General features: G+C 48.7%; 1 protein-coding gene across 3 annotated transcripts in view; it reads right to left on the bottom strand.

Annotated features, from left to right (window-relative positions):
- The window catches only part of CYTH1 (cytohesin 1), a 77,665-nt gene that overhangs the window by 16,683 nt on the left and 42,400 nt on the right, over positions 1-18,582 (bottom strand). For 2 of the 3 annotated variants that reach the window (XM_018063679.1, XM_013972474.2), the window contains exons 2-6: positions 4,661-4,743; positions 3,472-3,536; positions 1,271-1,337; positions 878-996; positions 507-587 (exon numbers count right to left, since the gene is read on the bottom strand). In XM_018063679.1, the coding sequence (XP_017919168.1) occupies positions 507-587; positions 878-996; positions 1,271-1,337; positions 3,472-3,536; positions 4,661-4,743 (415 nt within the window). Of the gene's footprint in view, positions 1-506; positions 588-877; positions 997-1,270; positions 1,338-3,471; positions 3,537-4,660; positions 4,744-12,777; positions 13,144-18,582 lie in introns of those variants that run through there. The other variant, XM_013972475.2, reaches the window with a different exon arrangement.

Below are 18,582 nucleotides of genomic sequence, written 5' to 3'. Positions count from 1 at the left end.
TAAGGAGATCAGTCCTGGATGTTCATTGGAAGGACTGATGTTGAAGCTGAAACTCCAATACTTTGGCCACCTGATGCAAAGAGCTGACTCATTTGAAAAGACCCTGATGCTGGGAAAGATTGAAGACAGGAGGAGAAGGGGATGACAGAGGATGAGACGGTTGGATGGCATCACCAACTCAATGGACATGAGTTTGGGTAAACTCTGGGAGTTGGTGATGAACAGGGAGGCCTGGCATGCTGTGGTTCATGGGGTCACAAAGTGTCAGACATGACTGAGAGACTGAACTGAACTGAACCATCCAATCATTTCAATCACATATACTCAAATCACCACCCAAGGTACAACTTCACTAAAACACCAGGTGGTGCAGGACCCATGGGGTCACAAAGAGTTGGACACAATCAAGCAACTGGACTGGACTGAACTGAACTGAACTGTGCAGGACAGATCTACAACCAAAGACCCGTCTCCCTCAACAAGGTACTGGCTGCAAACATACTCACCGTAGGGCCTGGACGAGGTTGAGATCGGTGAACTCGTGCAGCTCCACAAATGCATGAAGAACTTGGATGTTAAACTCATCTCTAGCAAGAGAAACAGAAGACAGAAGTCAGACAATGATGCTGAGAATCCAAGGTCGTGCAGACCCCCAGTCAGGCTGCCCCCAGGCTGAGCGCTGAGACCCCCCACAGCCCAGGAGGCAGCCAAATGTTAGATGAAAGATCTGCAGCCTCTGTGTACTGGCTGAACACAGGATACCAGCTGCTGGACACCTCCACCTGTCCTGGGACAAAGCTCGGGGCATCTTGGAGTTTGTTTCTCTAGGTAACTGCCGCCTAACCTTCTCTACTGCAGGGGTCTCCGGAGGTCTTACCTCTCCCCCAGGTAGTCACCAATGGCTGTTTTGTTGAGCCCTTCCCCTTTATACAAGAACTGGGCAATGTCTTCACAGGTGTTCTTCAGCAGATCATTCTCTATTAAGAACTGGATCCCCTGGAAAGACAGCGAAGACACCAATAGTGCTTCAGACACCAGGAACATCCAGAAAGGGGGTGGGGGCCCAGGAAGAATTGGGTACGGCTGCTCTGCACACAGAGGAAGTGTCCAGTAAGTACTTCCTATGCTCTGCAGGAGGCAGGGCTCATGGCGTGAGCTGTACTTCATGAAAGGAAGGGAGGCTGTCTCAAATGCCCCAGGCTGCAGCTGACGATGTGGAAACTGCCACTTTACAGACTGCAGGCTCTGGCTGCTGGCTTTTGTCACTTACTTTTTTAGGATCCATGTTGAATTTTTTCCTGCCCATGGCTACCTGTTTGTTCCTCTGCATGTTCTTCCTGTAAAACAACCATCACAGCCACTTCAGTACTCTGGGTAATCGGGAATTTTTGAAAGACTGACATAACTCCCACATGTGTCAGTGGAGTGCAGTGATGTCTGAGATTTATCTAGGAAAGCTCAGGCACACTTGGGTCTAACTGTGGAAGGTCAACTGAAATCCTGACCCTGGTCCTAGGCTCCTTTGTTTCTTCTACTACAGTGGGTTTCTTTTTTTTTCCATGTCATTTTTGAAATTTTATTGAGGTATAATTTACATACCATATAACATACCCATTTTGAATGCATATCTGAACAATGTTTAATAAGTCTGCTGAGTTGGGCAACCATCACCATAATCCAGTTTTAGAGCATTGTCATAGTTACATATTAACTATGTAAGTTAATAGCTCATGAATTCATCTGTTCATCTGTTCATCTGTTGGGGGACATTAATGCTAATTCCAGTTTGGGGCTATTTTAAATAAAAACACTATAGATGCCCTCATGCGTGTGGGTGTGTTCTCCTTTCTTCTGAGTAAATAGCTGGGAGCTGAACTGCTGGGCACAGCAGGGGTATACGGTCAACGTCAGGAGGAACTGCCAGTCGGTTTTCCCCCGTGTTTACACCGCTTGTTCTCACCAGCTCTCAGCAACACGAGGCACCACCTGTCTATTTAACTCTGGCCATCCTAGTGGGTGTAAAGTGGCATCTCCTATGACTCATGATACTGAGCATTTTTCACGTGTCTATTATACATGTAAAAGCGTTCATGGGGGTTTTTTGCCTGCTTTTTAGTCAAGTTGTCTTTTTATTAGTGAGTTTTATGTGCTCTTTCTATATAGATTCCAGATACAAGTCTTTTTTCAAATACAGGTAATGCAGGTCTTTTCCCCTTGTGTGTAGCCTGCCTATTCATTTCCTTTTGGAAACATTTATTTGGCTGCGCTGAGTCTTGGTTGCAGCACACAGGATCTTCAGTTGTGGCACGTGGGACCTAGTTCCCTGAGGTGAGGTGAGGCGAAGTCGCTCAGTCATGTCCGACTCTTTCTGACCCCATGGACTGTAGCCTACCAGGCTCCTCCATCCATGGAATTTTCCAGGCAAGAGTACTGGAGTGGGTTGCCATTTCCTTCTCCAGAGGATCTTCCCCACCCAGGGATTGAACCCGGGTCTCTAGTTCCCTGACCAGGGATCAAACCCAGGCCCACTGCATTGGGAGTGCAGAGTCTCATCCCCTGGACTACCAGGGTAGTCCCTATTCACTTCTTTTAAGAGTACCTTTTATAAGAGCAGAAATGGTAAATTCTGACAAATACCAATTTGTCCATTTCTTTGAAGCAGCAATTTTTTTTTTTTTTTAGTGGCAAGTAAGAAAGCTGTAATTCAGAACTGGCAAAGCAGAGACTGGACAGGATGAGCTGGCTGGTTTCTGCTGGACATGCAGCTTCACTAATCCACATGGCCCTGTGCACACAAGTTTAAAATAACAAAATCCAACGGTCTCCTGAAGCTAGACGGGGAGACTTAGGCTTAGAAAAATACAGACATGCAGTGAATTAGAAACAGCCCATTTACGACATTAAGCAGTTAGAAAATGGTCTGGGAACCTCATTCAAAATTAAACTCTCAAAGCAACTAACATTGTTTTAAGGAATGTTAAAGGAAAAAAAGAACCAGCAGACACGCCTTGGCACTTTGTGCTATAATCTCACTTCTACGTTCTCTTAAGTGTTAGGGAGGCACAAGCAAGCTTGCAGTGATGCCTAGACACAACTGGGCCTCCAGCCTTCTGGAGCTGCATCAGCAGCATCCGTTAAGCTTTTCCTTTACCCAAAGCAAAAAATGGAAACACTAAAATAGGAACCCAGTGGATAAGAGAAGAGAAGAAATAGTTCACACAACAATTTAAAGGCAGTTTAAGATTTTGGGGGACCTGCCAAGTTCTCCAGTTCAGCCTTTCCAAAAACATCAAAAGCCTTCACATTCAGGAGTCCCTGCGCGGAAGGCAGAAAGTATGGCTACATACATGCTTGCTTAGAAAAGAAGGCAGAAGATGCACTTTCTCCGTAAGCACGTGGCACGGCCACAATTCTAGGCTGGCACTTGGCAATGCCACAACCACAAAACCACCCAGAAAAGGACAGACTCACCTCTCTTCTGTGGACCCCAGGTTTTCAATTTCATTAGCTACTTCTGCTATCTCATCCTTCAGCCTCTGCAAAACACACAGTCCAGAATCACCAGGAGGAAGATACAGATCAGAACAAAATCACCAAAATCGCCTGTAACTCGCTCTGACCAAAAAGTAAAACAGAGCAAACAAAATAAAGACAACGCCCCCCAAAACCTAAAAATTTCTGGAAAATTCGTCTGTTCAACAAATGTTTCTTGAGTTCCTACCAGACTGTAATCATTCTAGGGAATACAAAGAAGAGAAAGATAACATCCTGACCTCAAGGAGTTTACAGTCTAGGAAAGAAGTTTATAATCATATACACTATGTGAAATATGTATTTTCCACTGGAAAACAGCTGCCTGGACAGTCTGTCGCAGTGCATCTGCAGCTCACTGAAGCGGGGACAAACCAGGACAAACCAGTCCCCCAGGCACCCAGCTGCCCAGCCAGCAGTGCCTGTACTGGGCCAACACTGCCGCCAAGTGGCCAGCAAAGGGAACGCCACTCCTGGCTATGCCTTCCACCTCCTGCCCCATCGAAGCAGGTCTGCACAGTGGAGAGTTCACTGGCGGGGTGGAGGGGGCTTCGAGTGAAGAACTGCTATGCTTTTCCAGCATCTACCAGTGAGGAAGGACTCAAAGAACTAGGTAACAGCAAAGTACACTCACACCAACATGGAGCACACCCAGTCTTTCCTCGACACGCTGCAGCTCGGGGTTACAGGGTGTGCCCCCTCCCTTCACTGCCCTTGGGCTTCCAAATATTTTACAGAGAATTCTAAGAGAAATGGCTTCCCAAGGCCTAAAATAATCCAACTAATGACAACGTATCAAGAGGTGCTTTCACTCCTATCTTACAGAAGAAGAAACTAAAGTTCAAAGAACCGAAATTCTCTCTCTAGAATTGCCCTGCCAGAAAATGGCCACCAGGACGTGGATGTGGGTCTGCTTAGCCTGAAGTCCCAGTCAGAAGACCTGGGGTCACTCTAGCCTGACAGCTGACCAGCTGGGTGCAGCTCACAGAGCACCCCCCACTTTGAGATTCCATTCTCCCTCGTTGAGCAAAGCTGGTTGTCAATTCCTGCACCTGGTCCAAACTGTGGTGAGAGCAAGTCAGAAGGCGTCATGAGAAGACCCCTGGTCAAGGTGCTGCCCAGCTCCTACCTGGATGTCGGCCAGCAGCTCCTGCTTTCTCCGCCGAATGTTCTCCAGCTCCTGGCGCTCCTCTGCAGTCAGGTCACTGGGAACTACAAAAAAGGAGGGAAAGGTTATTAAGAACGCTTCTACCTTACCCAAAATAAATACAATTCGGACCACAAGATACCACAGAAGAGGCAAGAAGCCTGTGTCTGAAATGACCGACTGATGGGGAGACTCTGGCTCCCATTCAGGCTGACCAAAGTTGGAAAGGACCACGGATCACAGAGGAAAGCTCTGATGAAGGAACAGTTCCGGGTCTCTGTTCCCTCACTGAATCCACCCTGACATGCAACGATGTCAGCCATTCCCCACCCACAGGCTGGGGGGCTCAGGCCCCTGGTTAACCAATCTCTCCAGGTCTCTGTTCCCTCACTGAATCCACCCGACATGAGACGATGTCTAGGACCCTAGCAGGGCGGGGAGACAACTGCAAAGCAATGTGAATGACAGTTTTGTGCCACTTCTGGAGCAGGGAGGCTAGTTGTACAGAGAAAAAAATCTAGAAGGATATATCCCCAAATTGAAACAATGCTTAAGTCGGGGATGGGGTTATGGGGACTTTTCTCTCTGCTTTTTTGAACATTTTTGAATAATGTTTTAGAACGAGCTCTTATCATCAGAATTACTGCGGGCATCCATCTTTCGCACAGGCGCCTAAGTGAGAACTGCTCCATGTGACATGATGGTCACGGGCCACGTGTGGGTAGTAAGCACTTGATATGTGACTAGCCCAGTTTGAGATGTATGGTGTATGTAAAGACACACCAGACTGTACAAAAAAGTAACATATTTCTTTAATACTATTTTATATTGATGACACGTTGAAATAACTAGGTACACAAAATACAGTATTTTAATTGCACTCGCAGAGGCTGCTAGAGAGCAACACTGCCCTTGTCGCTCGTGTGACATTCCTGCTTGGGTGGCACAGAGGAATAGCTCGGCTTGCGAGTGAAGTCAGGGTGCGCGACTCACCAGCCGTGCTGCTGAAACTGGACCTACTGCCCTCAGCGAGCAGTTCTTCTCTCCGAATGTTTCATGCAAATCATGTAAGACAGCAGAGACCACCACGAGTAAGCCTCAGCACAGGTTAATTAGCTGTATTAGAGCCTCAGCTGACTTCTCCCTTTTAATCCAGTTTTCCCCCACCCTTTCATAGAAAAGTGTCTTTCAAACTTCAAGACCCACAATTAAGAAATGCATTTGACTTCACAACCCAATCTGCCCCAAACACAACAGTTAGCAAAATAATACTCTCATCATGTGATATCCACTGACATTTCCTACTATTTTAACTTTCCTAACAGTAGCTTTAGCCCATGAAATTGATTTCATAGCCTAATAAGTGCACTGCAGTTTGAAACACACTCTCAGTACACTAAAGGCTGGAAGACACAGCCACCTAGAGATCCCAACAGACCACCTAAATGCAGCCCAGGCCTTCCACGTGAGGCTCCAACTGTGTCTCTGGGAAGCCAGGGTGAGCATTCCAATAGCTACGTCGGGAGAAAGTTAACTAACTACAGCTTAGCTCTAGTTTGAGCAAAAACCACTCAGAAACAACACAAATTCTACTGATTCACACCCCATTCTAGAGAAAAGCAAGCCTAAAGGGAGTTTATCCTGCTTTTTCTGGACGTCACAAACCAGAAAAATTTCTAGTCCATGAAGATGAGAAGTTCCCTTTAAGAAACTAACTTTTTGAGCTTCTAAAAAACAAAGATTCATTCCAATATAACATGGTTTTGAGAATCTTAGGTAATAGTTCATCTCTTTAACAGCTATTCCACGGGGGAATGAACAACCAGGCTTTGACTGTGAACCAGAGATGGCCTCATCAGATCACCACTGAGTCTCACCCCCATCAGAGGCAGGACTACAGTCCCCATAACAAGGTGCATTTAAAGCAGAACCATGATAAGAAAAATTTGTATCTCAAGACTGCTGGGTATCCTGAGAAGTCAAATTTTATTGTTCCAAACTGGAAACTCTCAGTGGTGGCTTCCTTTTCAGAATCTACGCACTCGGCTATTCTGGGTTAGCCTTCATACAGGACAGTTGTTCCGGAAGGTCACGAGAGAAAAAATAGGAAAGAGCTGGAGCATTTACGATGGAAGAAGGCATCGCTGGGTCTTCTCTCAGCAGAATAACAAGGCAGCTGGCAACAGGAGAAACAGAGGATAGAGGACATCAGGGTACAAGCCACAGGCCAAGGGGAGGCACGGACGGAAAGGCAGGACCTTGGTGCTGGGAGCAGCTCCCAGGAGAGATGAGCAGCATGCGCTCTGGTCTTGGGCGGTGCTAGCGGAGCACACACAGAGGCTCATCCAGGCTCCACAACAAAAGCTGTACGTAATCAGCTGTCAACTTGTTGAGTGGGGAAAGAGTGGACAGAGGCGAGAGGGCTGGAGGAGGGCAGGGAGCACACGAAGGGCAAGCAGGGTCCCTGCGTTTCCTCCTACAAAAGGGGCAGGAGGCACTCACGAAAGACCACAGACAGAAATCAAGGTTGTGAATGTGTGAAAATCTCAAAGATGAAAATTAAGTGGCCAGACATTTGTGATGAACTATCAGACAGGGAGAGAGTGGAGAGAAAGAATGCTGCGAGTGAAGGAAATCAGGAGAGAGTCTTTGACACAACAATCAGCAAGACAAGAATATTAATACAAACCTGGCTGCACCTACCAGAAGATCAAAAGTCAGAGAAAGCTAATTCTGAGTGATTGCTTCTGGGAAGGGTGTGTCTGGGAGTGGGGAGAGATGGGGAACATAAGCTCCTGAATATCTGCTTTAAAAAAATACAGCTAGGTACAACTGGGTTTTTTTTAATGAAAAATAAAAATGTTAATCTATGGTTATGAGAAAAGATAGATGGAAGGTGTTCTAGCCCACGTGCAGTTGGAATCAGCAAGACATTCATTCACATTTACTTTGAAGCAGTCTCCTGACAACCCCGTGATTTCTAAATCACTTCTCCATTCTACATCTAGTCCCCCTCAAATCACAACACTGCTTCCTTTAGGGGTCAATAACTCACCTAAGAACTTCCCCAAAAAACGCAGATTTAGATCTCATTTTTCTAGTGGAATTTGTTTCTGAGATGAGAAAAAACCCAACATTTTAACAAATCTATTTTCCTTTGATTAAACTTATCAATGCAACACCAAATCTTCAACTCAAGCCTTCATTCTCATATTGCCCATGAAGAAAAAAAAAAAATCACAGACAAAATGCTTAATTTCATTTAACAGCATGAAGAATCAAAACCACAGCTGGAGAGCTGAAGGAGAGACGGGTCCCGAGGATCCTGGCTGGCATCTCCAGGACCCTGCAAGCCACCACCAGGACAGGAACAGCTGGTACTCAGAACCCACCACATCCACCCCGAGATTCTGAGGGAGTGGCAGGGGCACCTGGCAAAGGCATCTCTCTGCCCAGGCCCAGGCTCTCCTGCGTAGCCACTGGGGTTAAACTGTAAAATATCTGCTGATGGGCCAGATGGCAGAGCAACAAACAACTCCTCCCTCCCCCGACCGCCACGTGCTGCAGCCACACTTCTGTGCCAGGGAGGCAGCTAAGCCCTCTTCTCCTGAAAAGAATGGCAGCTAGGGAGGCAGCGGCCTGCACAGAAAGGACACAGAGCAGAGGGCCCGGAGGCCTTGGGAATTCATGCCTGCAAAGGTTAATTTACAAGGTGTCCTGCTTCAGCACGGGGACCATTCCAGCAGCAGCCCCTCACCATTCCCTCGCAAGGCTCCTATTTAATGAAGGGGATTAAAGAGCCTACAACAACAAGGGATCATTGTACTCAGCTGTGAATAGGAAAGCCACACAAGGGGACCCTCTATTTATTTCTTTATTTAAATGTTGCTCTGCAGATTTAACCAGCAGAAACCCAGAGCTGCAATGTGCTCCATCCAGCGCATACAAAGGAGGCTGTCTTAAAGGGACAGTGCCCTCCTTCCGGGCTGGGGGCAAGTAGAAATGCATAGGGCGGCATCACTAGGTCCAGCTTCTCCAGCCCCTGAGGCCACAGGCAGGTGCCCAGAGACCTGCAGTGAAGTCCAACTGAAAAGAGAGATCTACTGACAGCAGTTTCTGCTCAACAAAAATACAGGCCAAAAGGGACCTTGCTTGCTTTCTGTCCCTGGTCCCCAGGAGTGACATACATCAAAGTGTTGGAGATGTGCTTTAGGGCCCAGACACAGCTCCCTGAGAGGCTCCAGCTACACCGGGTCCCACTGCCTAGATTTAAATTTGCCTTACCTTTTCCACCATAATCATCGAGCATCATCCTTCTTATATATAGCCCCTGCCTTCCGGTGATAACAAGGGTCCAAATTTAAACCAGCACAGCAGGGCAACATTTTAAAAGGCAGGCCAAGAGTCAGAAGGCATTCCCTTTCCCTACATGTGGAGAGGGTAGACAGACAGGTCTGGCCCCCATGCAGCCCAGGAGGGTGCCACTGTGCAGACAGGCTTCCAGCCCTCCAGAGCCTGCGCCAGGGGGCCCTGCTAAGCAAGGCTGGAGTTTCATGAAACTGAAAACACACAAGGCCTCAGAAACCATCCACCTGCCTGGAGCCACAGCAGCCGGGTCAAGGATGCCGATTAGCAGACGCAAAAGCTACTGTACACAGAATGGATAAGCAACAAGGTCCTACTGTAGAGCACAGGGAACTGTCTTCAATATATTGTGATGAACCATAACGAAAAGGATAGGAAAGAGAATGTGCGTGTATATAGACACACAAATATGTATATATGTGAGTCACTCTACTGTACACCAGAAATCAACACAGCACTGTAAATCAACTCTACTTAATTTTCTTAAAAAAGAAAGAAAGGTAAATTAAGAACCGGACCTTCCTGTACCCTCTCCAGAAACTGTTACCAGCTCCAGAGGGAACACAAGCTATTTACGAACAGCTTTTGGGCTTAAGAGCGTAAATCTGGGAAGCTGCCCATGGACTGAGGGCGCTGTGTCTACTGCCTCCAGAGACAAAGAGCAAAGAGCCTGCCATGTGGCGAGTGCTGGTCACACACTGGGCCCTTCCTGACTCAGCCTATGCAGACAGATCCTCCGGTCAGATCACCTGCTCTGCCCTGCCCTGGGGTAAGTCACCTGGTCTCCCAGGAGATCCCAGCACCTTCCAGCGTGAAAAAATTCTAACGACTGGAAAAAACTCAGGCTTTGGGTGACACACAGTCAGTCAGCAAACTTTCACAAAACTCTCAGTTCTATGCTGACATTAGAAATACACAAGGTCAGATATTCTTGACAGGGATAAGAAAACAACCAAAAGTCATAGGGTCCTTAAGAACAGGCAACATAGAGATGAGTGAAACAAAAAGATACAATGACTAAGGGGCTTCGCTGACAGCCTCACACTTGAGGCAGACCTCAGGGTGTTGTCAGACCAGACACAGAAGGACGAGGAAAAGGGATGTGACGGAAACCGGAAACCTGGGGACACATACATGGCCAACTGGGTGCTGACCTGATCATCTCACGACTTTACAGAAGGTCTTCCAACTTTGGGAAACAATTCCTTTTCCCTCCGTAAGTCAAACTACAGCAACCCTTTGTAAAACTTAATACTGTATTATTCTGCCTTGAAAAGGAATGAAATTCTGACACATACTACAGGATGAAGGAACTCAGAAGACATTATGCTCAGTGAAATAAGCCAGCCACAAGAGCACCAATCCTGGACAATTCCACTTACACGAGGTTCCCAGAGAAGCCAAGTTCACAGAGGCAGAAAGTGGAACGGCGGGTGTCTGGGGGAGGGGAGAATGGGGAGCCAAAATTCAGCAGGGACAGAGTTTCAGTTTCATAAAAGTTCTGGAGATGGATAATGGTGATGTTTGTACAACTATGTGAGTGAATGAACTTCATGTTACTGAACTGTACACTTAAAATGGTAAATTTTATATTACCTATATTTCACCACAATTAAAAATAAATGAAACAAGAGTTTTAATAGCAATATACTGAATTCCTGATTTCTGCTAAGCTTAGTCCCTATTCTCAGAAGCTATGATCTGATCTTTGTATAAAGCACTGTAAAAGAAGGGTCTCACCACCAATTTACAGCCTGTGCTGTGCTTAGTTGCTCAGTCATGTCCGACTCTTTGCTTCCCCATGGACTGTAGCCTGCTAGGCTCCTCTGTCCACGGGGATTCTCCAGGCAAGAATACTGGAGTGGGTTGCCATGCCCTCCTCCAGGGGATCTTCCCAACCCAGGGATCAAACCCAGGTCTCCCACATTGCAAGCGGATTCTTTACTGTCTGAGCCACCAGGCAAGCAATTCACAGCCTAAGTGACTAAAAGAATGTAGACATACCAACAGGACCAAAAGGAATTAAACTGGCATGTGCTAGCGTAACTGACATTCAACATCAAAGGTGAAAGGTGCCTTCCAGCAAATTACCAATGTGAATATTTACTCTTATAGCTTAAATTCTTTCCACATAAAAACCACTCAGTCTCCCACCCAGAAGTAAGGATATTAAAGATTTTATTCCTGTAGTCTGCATCTTTAAGGACAACTTTATTTCTGTATCAATCTTATAAACATCTCATCTAACCACTAACCTAAAAATTCAGGCCTCCTTAACTGAGATGAGACACTGCCCAGGAGTTGAGGTAGGGGGCACCTACCCCTACCCCTAGGAGTTGAGTGGGGCTTCACTGACCAGTGAGTGGTTCTGTGACCTGGTAAAAACCACCATCTCTCCCTACCTTGGTTTCCTTAAGCAGGAATGGGCATGTCAGCATCCTCGCCTTTCCCAGCAAGAGGGTGTCTATTAAACAGCTCCATAAACTGCCTCATGAAAGCAAAGTATTTTATCATCTTACCTTTCTTAGAGAAGGAATGGACACATTTTATCTAATAAAAATGAGAACCTGAAGACAGGTTTTTGTAATCAAAGGGAAATGAGATCAAATTTCAAGGTAATAAAAGAGACAAAGTCATAAAATTTTATCCTAAAAGTTTGGTTTAGAAAATAAAGTTAACATCTGTTTTCAATAAAAGCTGAAAACTAGAAAACAATCATTTAAGAACCTCAAGCTCTTTCTAAAACCTGGCAGTGGTATACGTGGTCCAACTGGACTTCTGCAGCAGTTTCTTCCCAGTGCTCATTCATCCAATCTCTGTCTCCAAGGCTTTTTCTGAAAGGGTCTCATGGACTGAAAGCAGAGCTGGAGCCAGCTTGACAAGGAGAACCACGTTCCACCTCTGGCTTCTCGAGAAAGGAGCCCTCCACTCTCAGGGCAAGCCTGGGAGCTCCCGTCCCAGCAGACAAACCCCACCGTCATCGTGCCCTTCTCCTTCCTCCCAGGCAGAGCAAGCTCCCCCTCCCCAAGCCCGCTGCCATCTGGGCACCACACAGCCGTGCCACCACACCCCTTCCCCCCAAAAGAGAGGCTCGGTGGGGACCCGAGGCACGTAACTCAGTTCCCTCTCACTTTACTCCCCTTCCTAAAACCTATGTGCGTGCTGGCCCTTTGTAAAACCCTGACTATTTCTGCAGACTGAGACATACCCCCTCAGCCCGGCAGCTGGAACAGACTCATGGCAGCAAAGTACACGAGGGGCTCCAGCTGCTCTTCTCTGTGCATTTTTGGGAAGAGGGCTACTCATACCAGGGGAAGGTTCCCAAGTTTTTAACGAGTAAATTAAAACTCCAGGGGTGGGTTGGGAGGGGGATCTCTCAGAATTTGCCCCTCTGCTTTCTGTCCTCCTTTTAACCTCATCCTAGCAGGACCATACAAATTGGTTATTAGCTTATTCCTTAATCTGGGGCCTAGAAGAAACCACACTGAAGGCTGAAACCTCTATTAGAAGAAGCTACTGGAAAAAAAAAAAAAAAAAAAAACCTAGGAAGAGAGAGTAGAATGCGAAACCACCCGACAGACATGCAGAGAAGCAGCCGCTGCACACATCAGGCTTGCCTGGCTCCAGGGTGGGAGAGGCCGGCAGCGGTGCATAGTAATAGCAGAGGGATTCACGCTGTACGGGAAGCTCCACACGGCGGCGGGCTCACCCGCGCCACCCACCCGGCCTCTTACCCGGGGCGAGTCCCCTCTCCGGTGGCCCCAGGATCCCGGCAGCCCTGGGGCAGCGACGTCAACGCCCTGGCAGGTGGCAGCTGTCCGCTTCAGAGGCCATAGTGGCCCGGCACCGAGACTCCCCAGTCCCAGGCCCCCGGCCGCCCCGCCAGCGCCGGGTGGAGGCAGGGACGGGGCCCGCGCGGCATGTGCGCACGCACTGCCCGGGAAGAGGCGGCAGCCAGGCGGGGACACAAAAGCTGAGCAGAAACCCGGGTGCGGAGGAAGTCGATTCTGGTGCGGAAGGCCGGCGTGGTTGGAGATGGCCGCGGAGCTATCGGCGGACACTCCTAGCGTGTGTTCAGTCCTCCAGGCTTATTTCCATGAATGCAATTACAGCGCCCCGCCCACCGCGCCCCCACTCGAGGCCTCCGAGGGGGAGGGGACGCACCACGAGCCTTTGCTCACAGGCTGCAGCGGCTTTTTTCTCCCCCTTGGAAGCAAAAGACTGATGGTGGCTTCCCTGGGAGGATGTTAACCCTTACTTAAGGTGCTTCTCCTCCCTGAGTGGGATAAACAGGAGGGTAGGATCCAGAATGCAGACTATTCCGTCACCCTCAGCAGAAGGCCACCTCCCTCTCCCCCTAACCCCTGACTCCCCCGGCAACAGCGTCAGCAGGCAGGGATGCTGACCCCGCTGCTCGAACGTCCCCCCACGCCCCACCCCTTCTGGTCCTCTGCAGCCCTAAGCCCCTTGTCTCCAGGTGACCTGCTCCAGCCTTTTACTAAAACGGCCTGCCTCCTACTCAGGCCACAAGCACCAGAGGCTCCAACCCAGAGTGCCAATACACGCTGGGTGAGTGGCAGGTGGGTCTAGGACAATGCTGTAAGACGGCTGGTGACAGGCTCACTACAGCCTGAGGAGTGGCTGTCCACCTCGAGGTGTGAGGATCACCAAGGGCATTGGCAGACACACACATCGGGGACCTCAGGCCCCAGACGTGGAGTCTGGAGGCTCAGGACACCGGGCAACTGCAGGCTGCGTCTGCCGACTCCTCTGGGAAGCACTGCCTTTGACTAATAAGGGAAGAGACCTAAGGATTTAAAAAAGTGCCAAAAACATGAGGAGAAAAAGAGAAAATAAACCACTACACTAGATGAAGTTCTCTGATCTCGGCACTTCTGACGCTTGGGGACTCCTTCTGTGTGGGAGGGTGTCCTGTGCCTTAGGGCACATTTAACTGCACCCCCGCAGCAGCATCCCACCCTACCCCCCGAGAGGACAGCCCCACAGGCTTCCAGATATGCCAAATCCCCTGCAGGGTCAAACCTCCCTGCCTAAGAACCACCACTCCAGACACACAACAGAAAGAGGGAAAAACGGAAAATCCCACACTCTGGCCTGCCTTCGAGTGCTCTGTCCTCAGGAAGCTGCTGATAGAGGGCTCCCTCCTCCCACTACACTAATGTGCGCTCCTCATCACCAGCACAGGGTCACCAGACTTGACCAACACTTGGGCTTTGCAGGCCCAGCCTGTCTTTAAAGAAACAGTCACAATATGAAAAATTTTATTTTTGTGTCATAAGAGTTCTCATCTAAAAGAATCATACCAAATATATGAGAAATAAATGCTAAAATTATGAAATCTCTGTTTAAAGCTACAAAGGAAGACAAGTTTTCAACAAACGAACCAGCTGAGAGTCCCTACTAGATACTGGGTCTGGTAAGCAATCACACACCACCTGGCCCCAGGGAGACAGGTTTCCAACCCATCTCCGTTTCCTTCTTGTTGTTCAGAGGCTCATCCTCCATAGCCATCAAGACCACCTCTTCCAGAAAGAACTCCCTCAGTTCACACAGAAGAACCATCACTAAAGGCCTTCTTCATCTATACGGTCTCCCCTGAACTTCGTGTTTGTATCACGAAGTTTAACACCTGGTTGGAAACTGTCCTATTTGCAGGGGGGGTTTCTGTCCATGAAATGAAGCTCTTGCCTTCCAGTAAAATATCATAAATATTCTCAGAGCACTCTACACAGTCCTAAGGGCTACATCCCCCTTTTTGAGGTAACATCAAAATAGGCACACAAACCCTCCAGGGATTTAAAGGTCCCAGCAGGTGGATCCTGACATCACCTCCTGTGCACAACTCGGTCATAAGGCACAGGCTTGCTGTGGCTTGTCCTGAACCCACCAGCCACAACTGAGCACAGAGGATCCACTGCTGGGGCTGGACTTCCAACGTGTAAACTGGCAAAGACCTCAACGTGCCTCCTGGCCAGACTCGCTGGCAGCAAAGCCTACACCACAGTCAATTCTCTGCACAAACAGTATGATCTGAGGGAGCAAGGAGAAAAGAAGTGACAGGGAAAAGCTACCGACAGGAAGTCTGCAGTGTGGCTCGCCTCATATCTACAGACAGATCTCAAATAAAGAGCCCCATAATCAAGTTTATGAAATCACAGTGATGATTGGAGAAAAAGACTGGGCACAGGGTAGTAATCTCAGGAAATCTACCAACAGAGAAAATAAACGCTTAAAAAAATGACTTTCTCAGACTCATACTCCAACAATCTTTTGGGGAAAAAATGGTTACCACCCATAAACTAGGTGCTCTATTAGTTACTGCAGAAGATACAGAGACAGTAAGACATGGGTTTAACCCCCAAAGAGCTTCTGTGTTACTGTTCCTTTTAAAGAAAAAGAATCAAGCAGCATAAGTGCCAATGGAACACTGGTGACAGGTGCTGCGGGGTCAGCAACAGCAAAGCCGGCAAAGCCGGCAGTCCCAGAGGCCTCACGGGAGCTGAGGCCGGGCCAGCGGGGAGAGGGCGTATGAGGCTGGGGACAAAGGACAAACGGGGATACAGAACAAACTGGAAACTCCTGGAAAAGCTGCACTAGTCAGAAATGGCGTCTTCTGAGTCTGGCCTGAAGAAATCTATCTGACTGGTGTCTCGGTGTCCTTTGAGTCTGGCCTGAAGACAACATCTGACTGCTGTTGGACAGGTGGTGAGGTAGAGTCACAAGGGGGGCGGGGGCACCAGGAGAGAGGGACAGGCCGCATTTCTGGGGTGACCAGAGAGAAGTGACAGGGACACAGGGCAGTCATCTAAGGCAGCGAAACTTCAGCTCAGGAAGGGGCCACAGAACTAAGTGTCTTCTGCCCCCTGACAGCTCAGCTTCCACGGCCACCCACCTGTGCTTAATTCCACAGACAACTCCTGAGAGGCAACGGATCAGTGTCTTTCAAATCATCAGCATCACAAACTTGCTAATCCTACGCATCCCCAAGCCCCACATCCTCTGGGCAAAGGCCCCAGGCCAGCCTGCACCAGGCGGAGCCCTGGGCGTCTAAGCACTCCCACCTCCCCTGCTCTTGCATCCCAGGAAACGCAAGCATGGAGTGAGGTCTCAGCTTTCTACTCCATTCCTTCTGCTTTAAAATGCTGAGTTACTCTTTAGTAAAAGCTAGGAGTATAAACTGGAGAAGGAAATGGCAACCCACTCCAGTATTCTTGCCTGGAGAATCCCAGGGATGGCAGACTATGGGGTTGCACAGAGTCGGACAGGACTGAAGCAACTTAGCAGTAGCAGTAGCAGCAGCAAGAGCATAAATGCTTCTTCAAAGAAGTCAAGACTGGCTTCTGTTCCCGCTCTGAGAAGGGCCGGAAGCAGTTGAGAGGGTAGCAGTTCCTAACTCTAACCTCAGACTGGAAAAAGCTGGCTCCTGGTGCCAGACATCAACCCTTCTCAGAGCTGCCCAAGGTCCAGAGAAGGCTCTCGAGGTTTGAAAGAAGTCTGAGAGCAGCTGCAGGCACCAACCCAGGCCCCCGCTCTCCAGGTCCCAGCAGCCCTGAGTCCGTTCACAGGCAGCAAAGCTGGGGCAGCAGGCAGCCCGCCTTCCAGACAGGGGCCTGCTCCCAGCCCCAGCAAGGGGACTCATCCCTGCCAGGACCACTCTTGGGGTCCTCTCCCTCCTGCCCTTGGCAGAGGGCGCAGCAGGGCGGGAAGAGACTGCAGGGCAGGAGGAAGGAGGGGAGGAGGCAGGAGGCGGGCAACTCTGCCCGTGGAGACGCAGGGTGGCTCCGTGCCCCTCCACCGCCAGCTCTGGGAGGCGAGCTGTCCTGGGAGAGGGCACGGGCCTCCTCCATCTAATACAAACAGATCCTCACTCTAATCTACCCCCAAAGACCAGCAAATTCCCTGCAAGCTACCATGATTACCATGGCTGAGAAAGCCACCAAGTAAACAAGAACGATCTGAGCACAAGCAGGAGGACCCCAGTGGGGGAAGGCGGTCTTCAGTTTGTACATCGCTTTCTAAAAGTACTGTTTACACTACCAACAGGAGTTTTACAGGAAGTGTGATGGATAAAACAATAGGAAGGCTCACGTGGAAAATGCATATGTGAATAGCACAGGCAACTATGAAGAGGAAGAAGGGTAACGTGAGAGAGCTGCCGCCAGAGATTGAAGTGCGGCGGCGGTGGCGGCGGCGAAGTCGCTTCAGTCTGTGTGACCCCATAGACGGCAGCCCACCAGGGTCCCCCATCCCTGGGATTCTCCAGGCAAGAACACTGGAGTGGGTTGCCATTTCCTTCTCCAAGAGATTAAAGTGAGGTGTCAATAATTTGAAATTTCAGCAATAGAGAAGGAAAACAGCAGAAAAGAAACTCAGGAAATACTGAAACACTTCAAGTCATGAAGTCTCATAAAGAAAGTATTTTTAAAAGATACAAAAATATAAAGAAAAATAGTATTATTCAGTCAATGGTGGTAGGGCAATTAGCTACCCATTTGAGGGAAAGCTAAGCTGAATGCTTACCTCATTTACATCAGAATAAATTCTAGCTGAATCAGATTTTAATATAAAAAAAGAAACCACAGAAATTCTAGAACAAAGCATAGATTAACATGGTCTTAATCTCAGAATCTGTTCAATTTGCTATAATAAAGTGAAAGGCTTCAGAATGGAAAATAAAGTTCTATGAGCTAAAAGGTAAGCAACCAGGACAGCAGGTGTGCCCCATCTGTGGCAGAGGCTCACGCATCTCCCAAGGAGAGCAGAGCACAGGGCAGTGAGGCAGCGACGCACACAGCCGTGAGGACAGGAAAGGCAGACACGAGGCACAGTGGCCAGGCACGAAGGACGGGCGCGCCAACTCTGCAGTTAAAGCTTCTCGAGAGCCTGGCAGAAACATGCGTCTACCAAGGGCGCGAGGGCCCAGGCTTCGCTGGGGGCCTGGAGAGGGTGCAAGCTTTGCGCAGTGCTTCTCCATTCAGCAAGTGCATTTGAGAGCTTATCCAACGGACATGCTCTCAAAAGTGCAAAAGTGAAAGCTACTTACACACAATCTGGTCGTTAAAAAGAGTGAGCTGGTCACAGATGACAGCACAGAAAGATCTCCCAGACACGGTGCCACGAGAAGCAACAGGACACCACGCATGTGACACCGATGCTGGGAAATGCACAGATCTGAGAAGGGTGCACTCGAAACTGTCGACAGGGACCCTCTCCAGAGACAAGGAGTGTGGACAGGGAATGAATGGAGGCAGCGATGCTGCACTCTACACCTTTCTGTTTATCTGGATCCAAAAGGCAAAATTTTACGCTGAAATCTCTTCAGAAAGGAATATGGAAATGTCACCAGCCAATTACCCCAAAACATTTGCTCTGCTTACACCCAAGTATTTCTTTTGTGGGAGGGACATACCTGGAGTCCTATTATATATAATGCGTGTGAAATACCTGGGGGGAACTATACCATCATGCTGTGTTGTCTTTGTAGGATTCCACTGGATTTCTATGAATCAGAATCCTGA

This window comes from Capra hircus, chromosome 19, assembly GCF_001704415.2.
Source record: "Capra hircus breed San Clemente chromosome 19, ASM170441v1, whole genome shotgun sequence".
Lineage (NCBI taxonomy): Eukaryota > Metazoa > Chordata > Mammalia > Artiodactyla > Bovidae > Capra > Capra hircus.
This window is presented reverse-complemented; position numbering and strand designations above follow the sequence as displayed.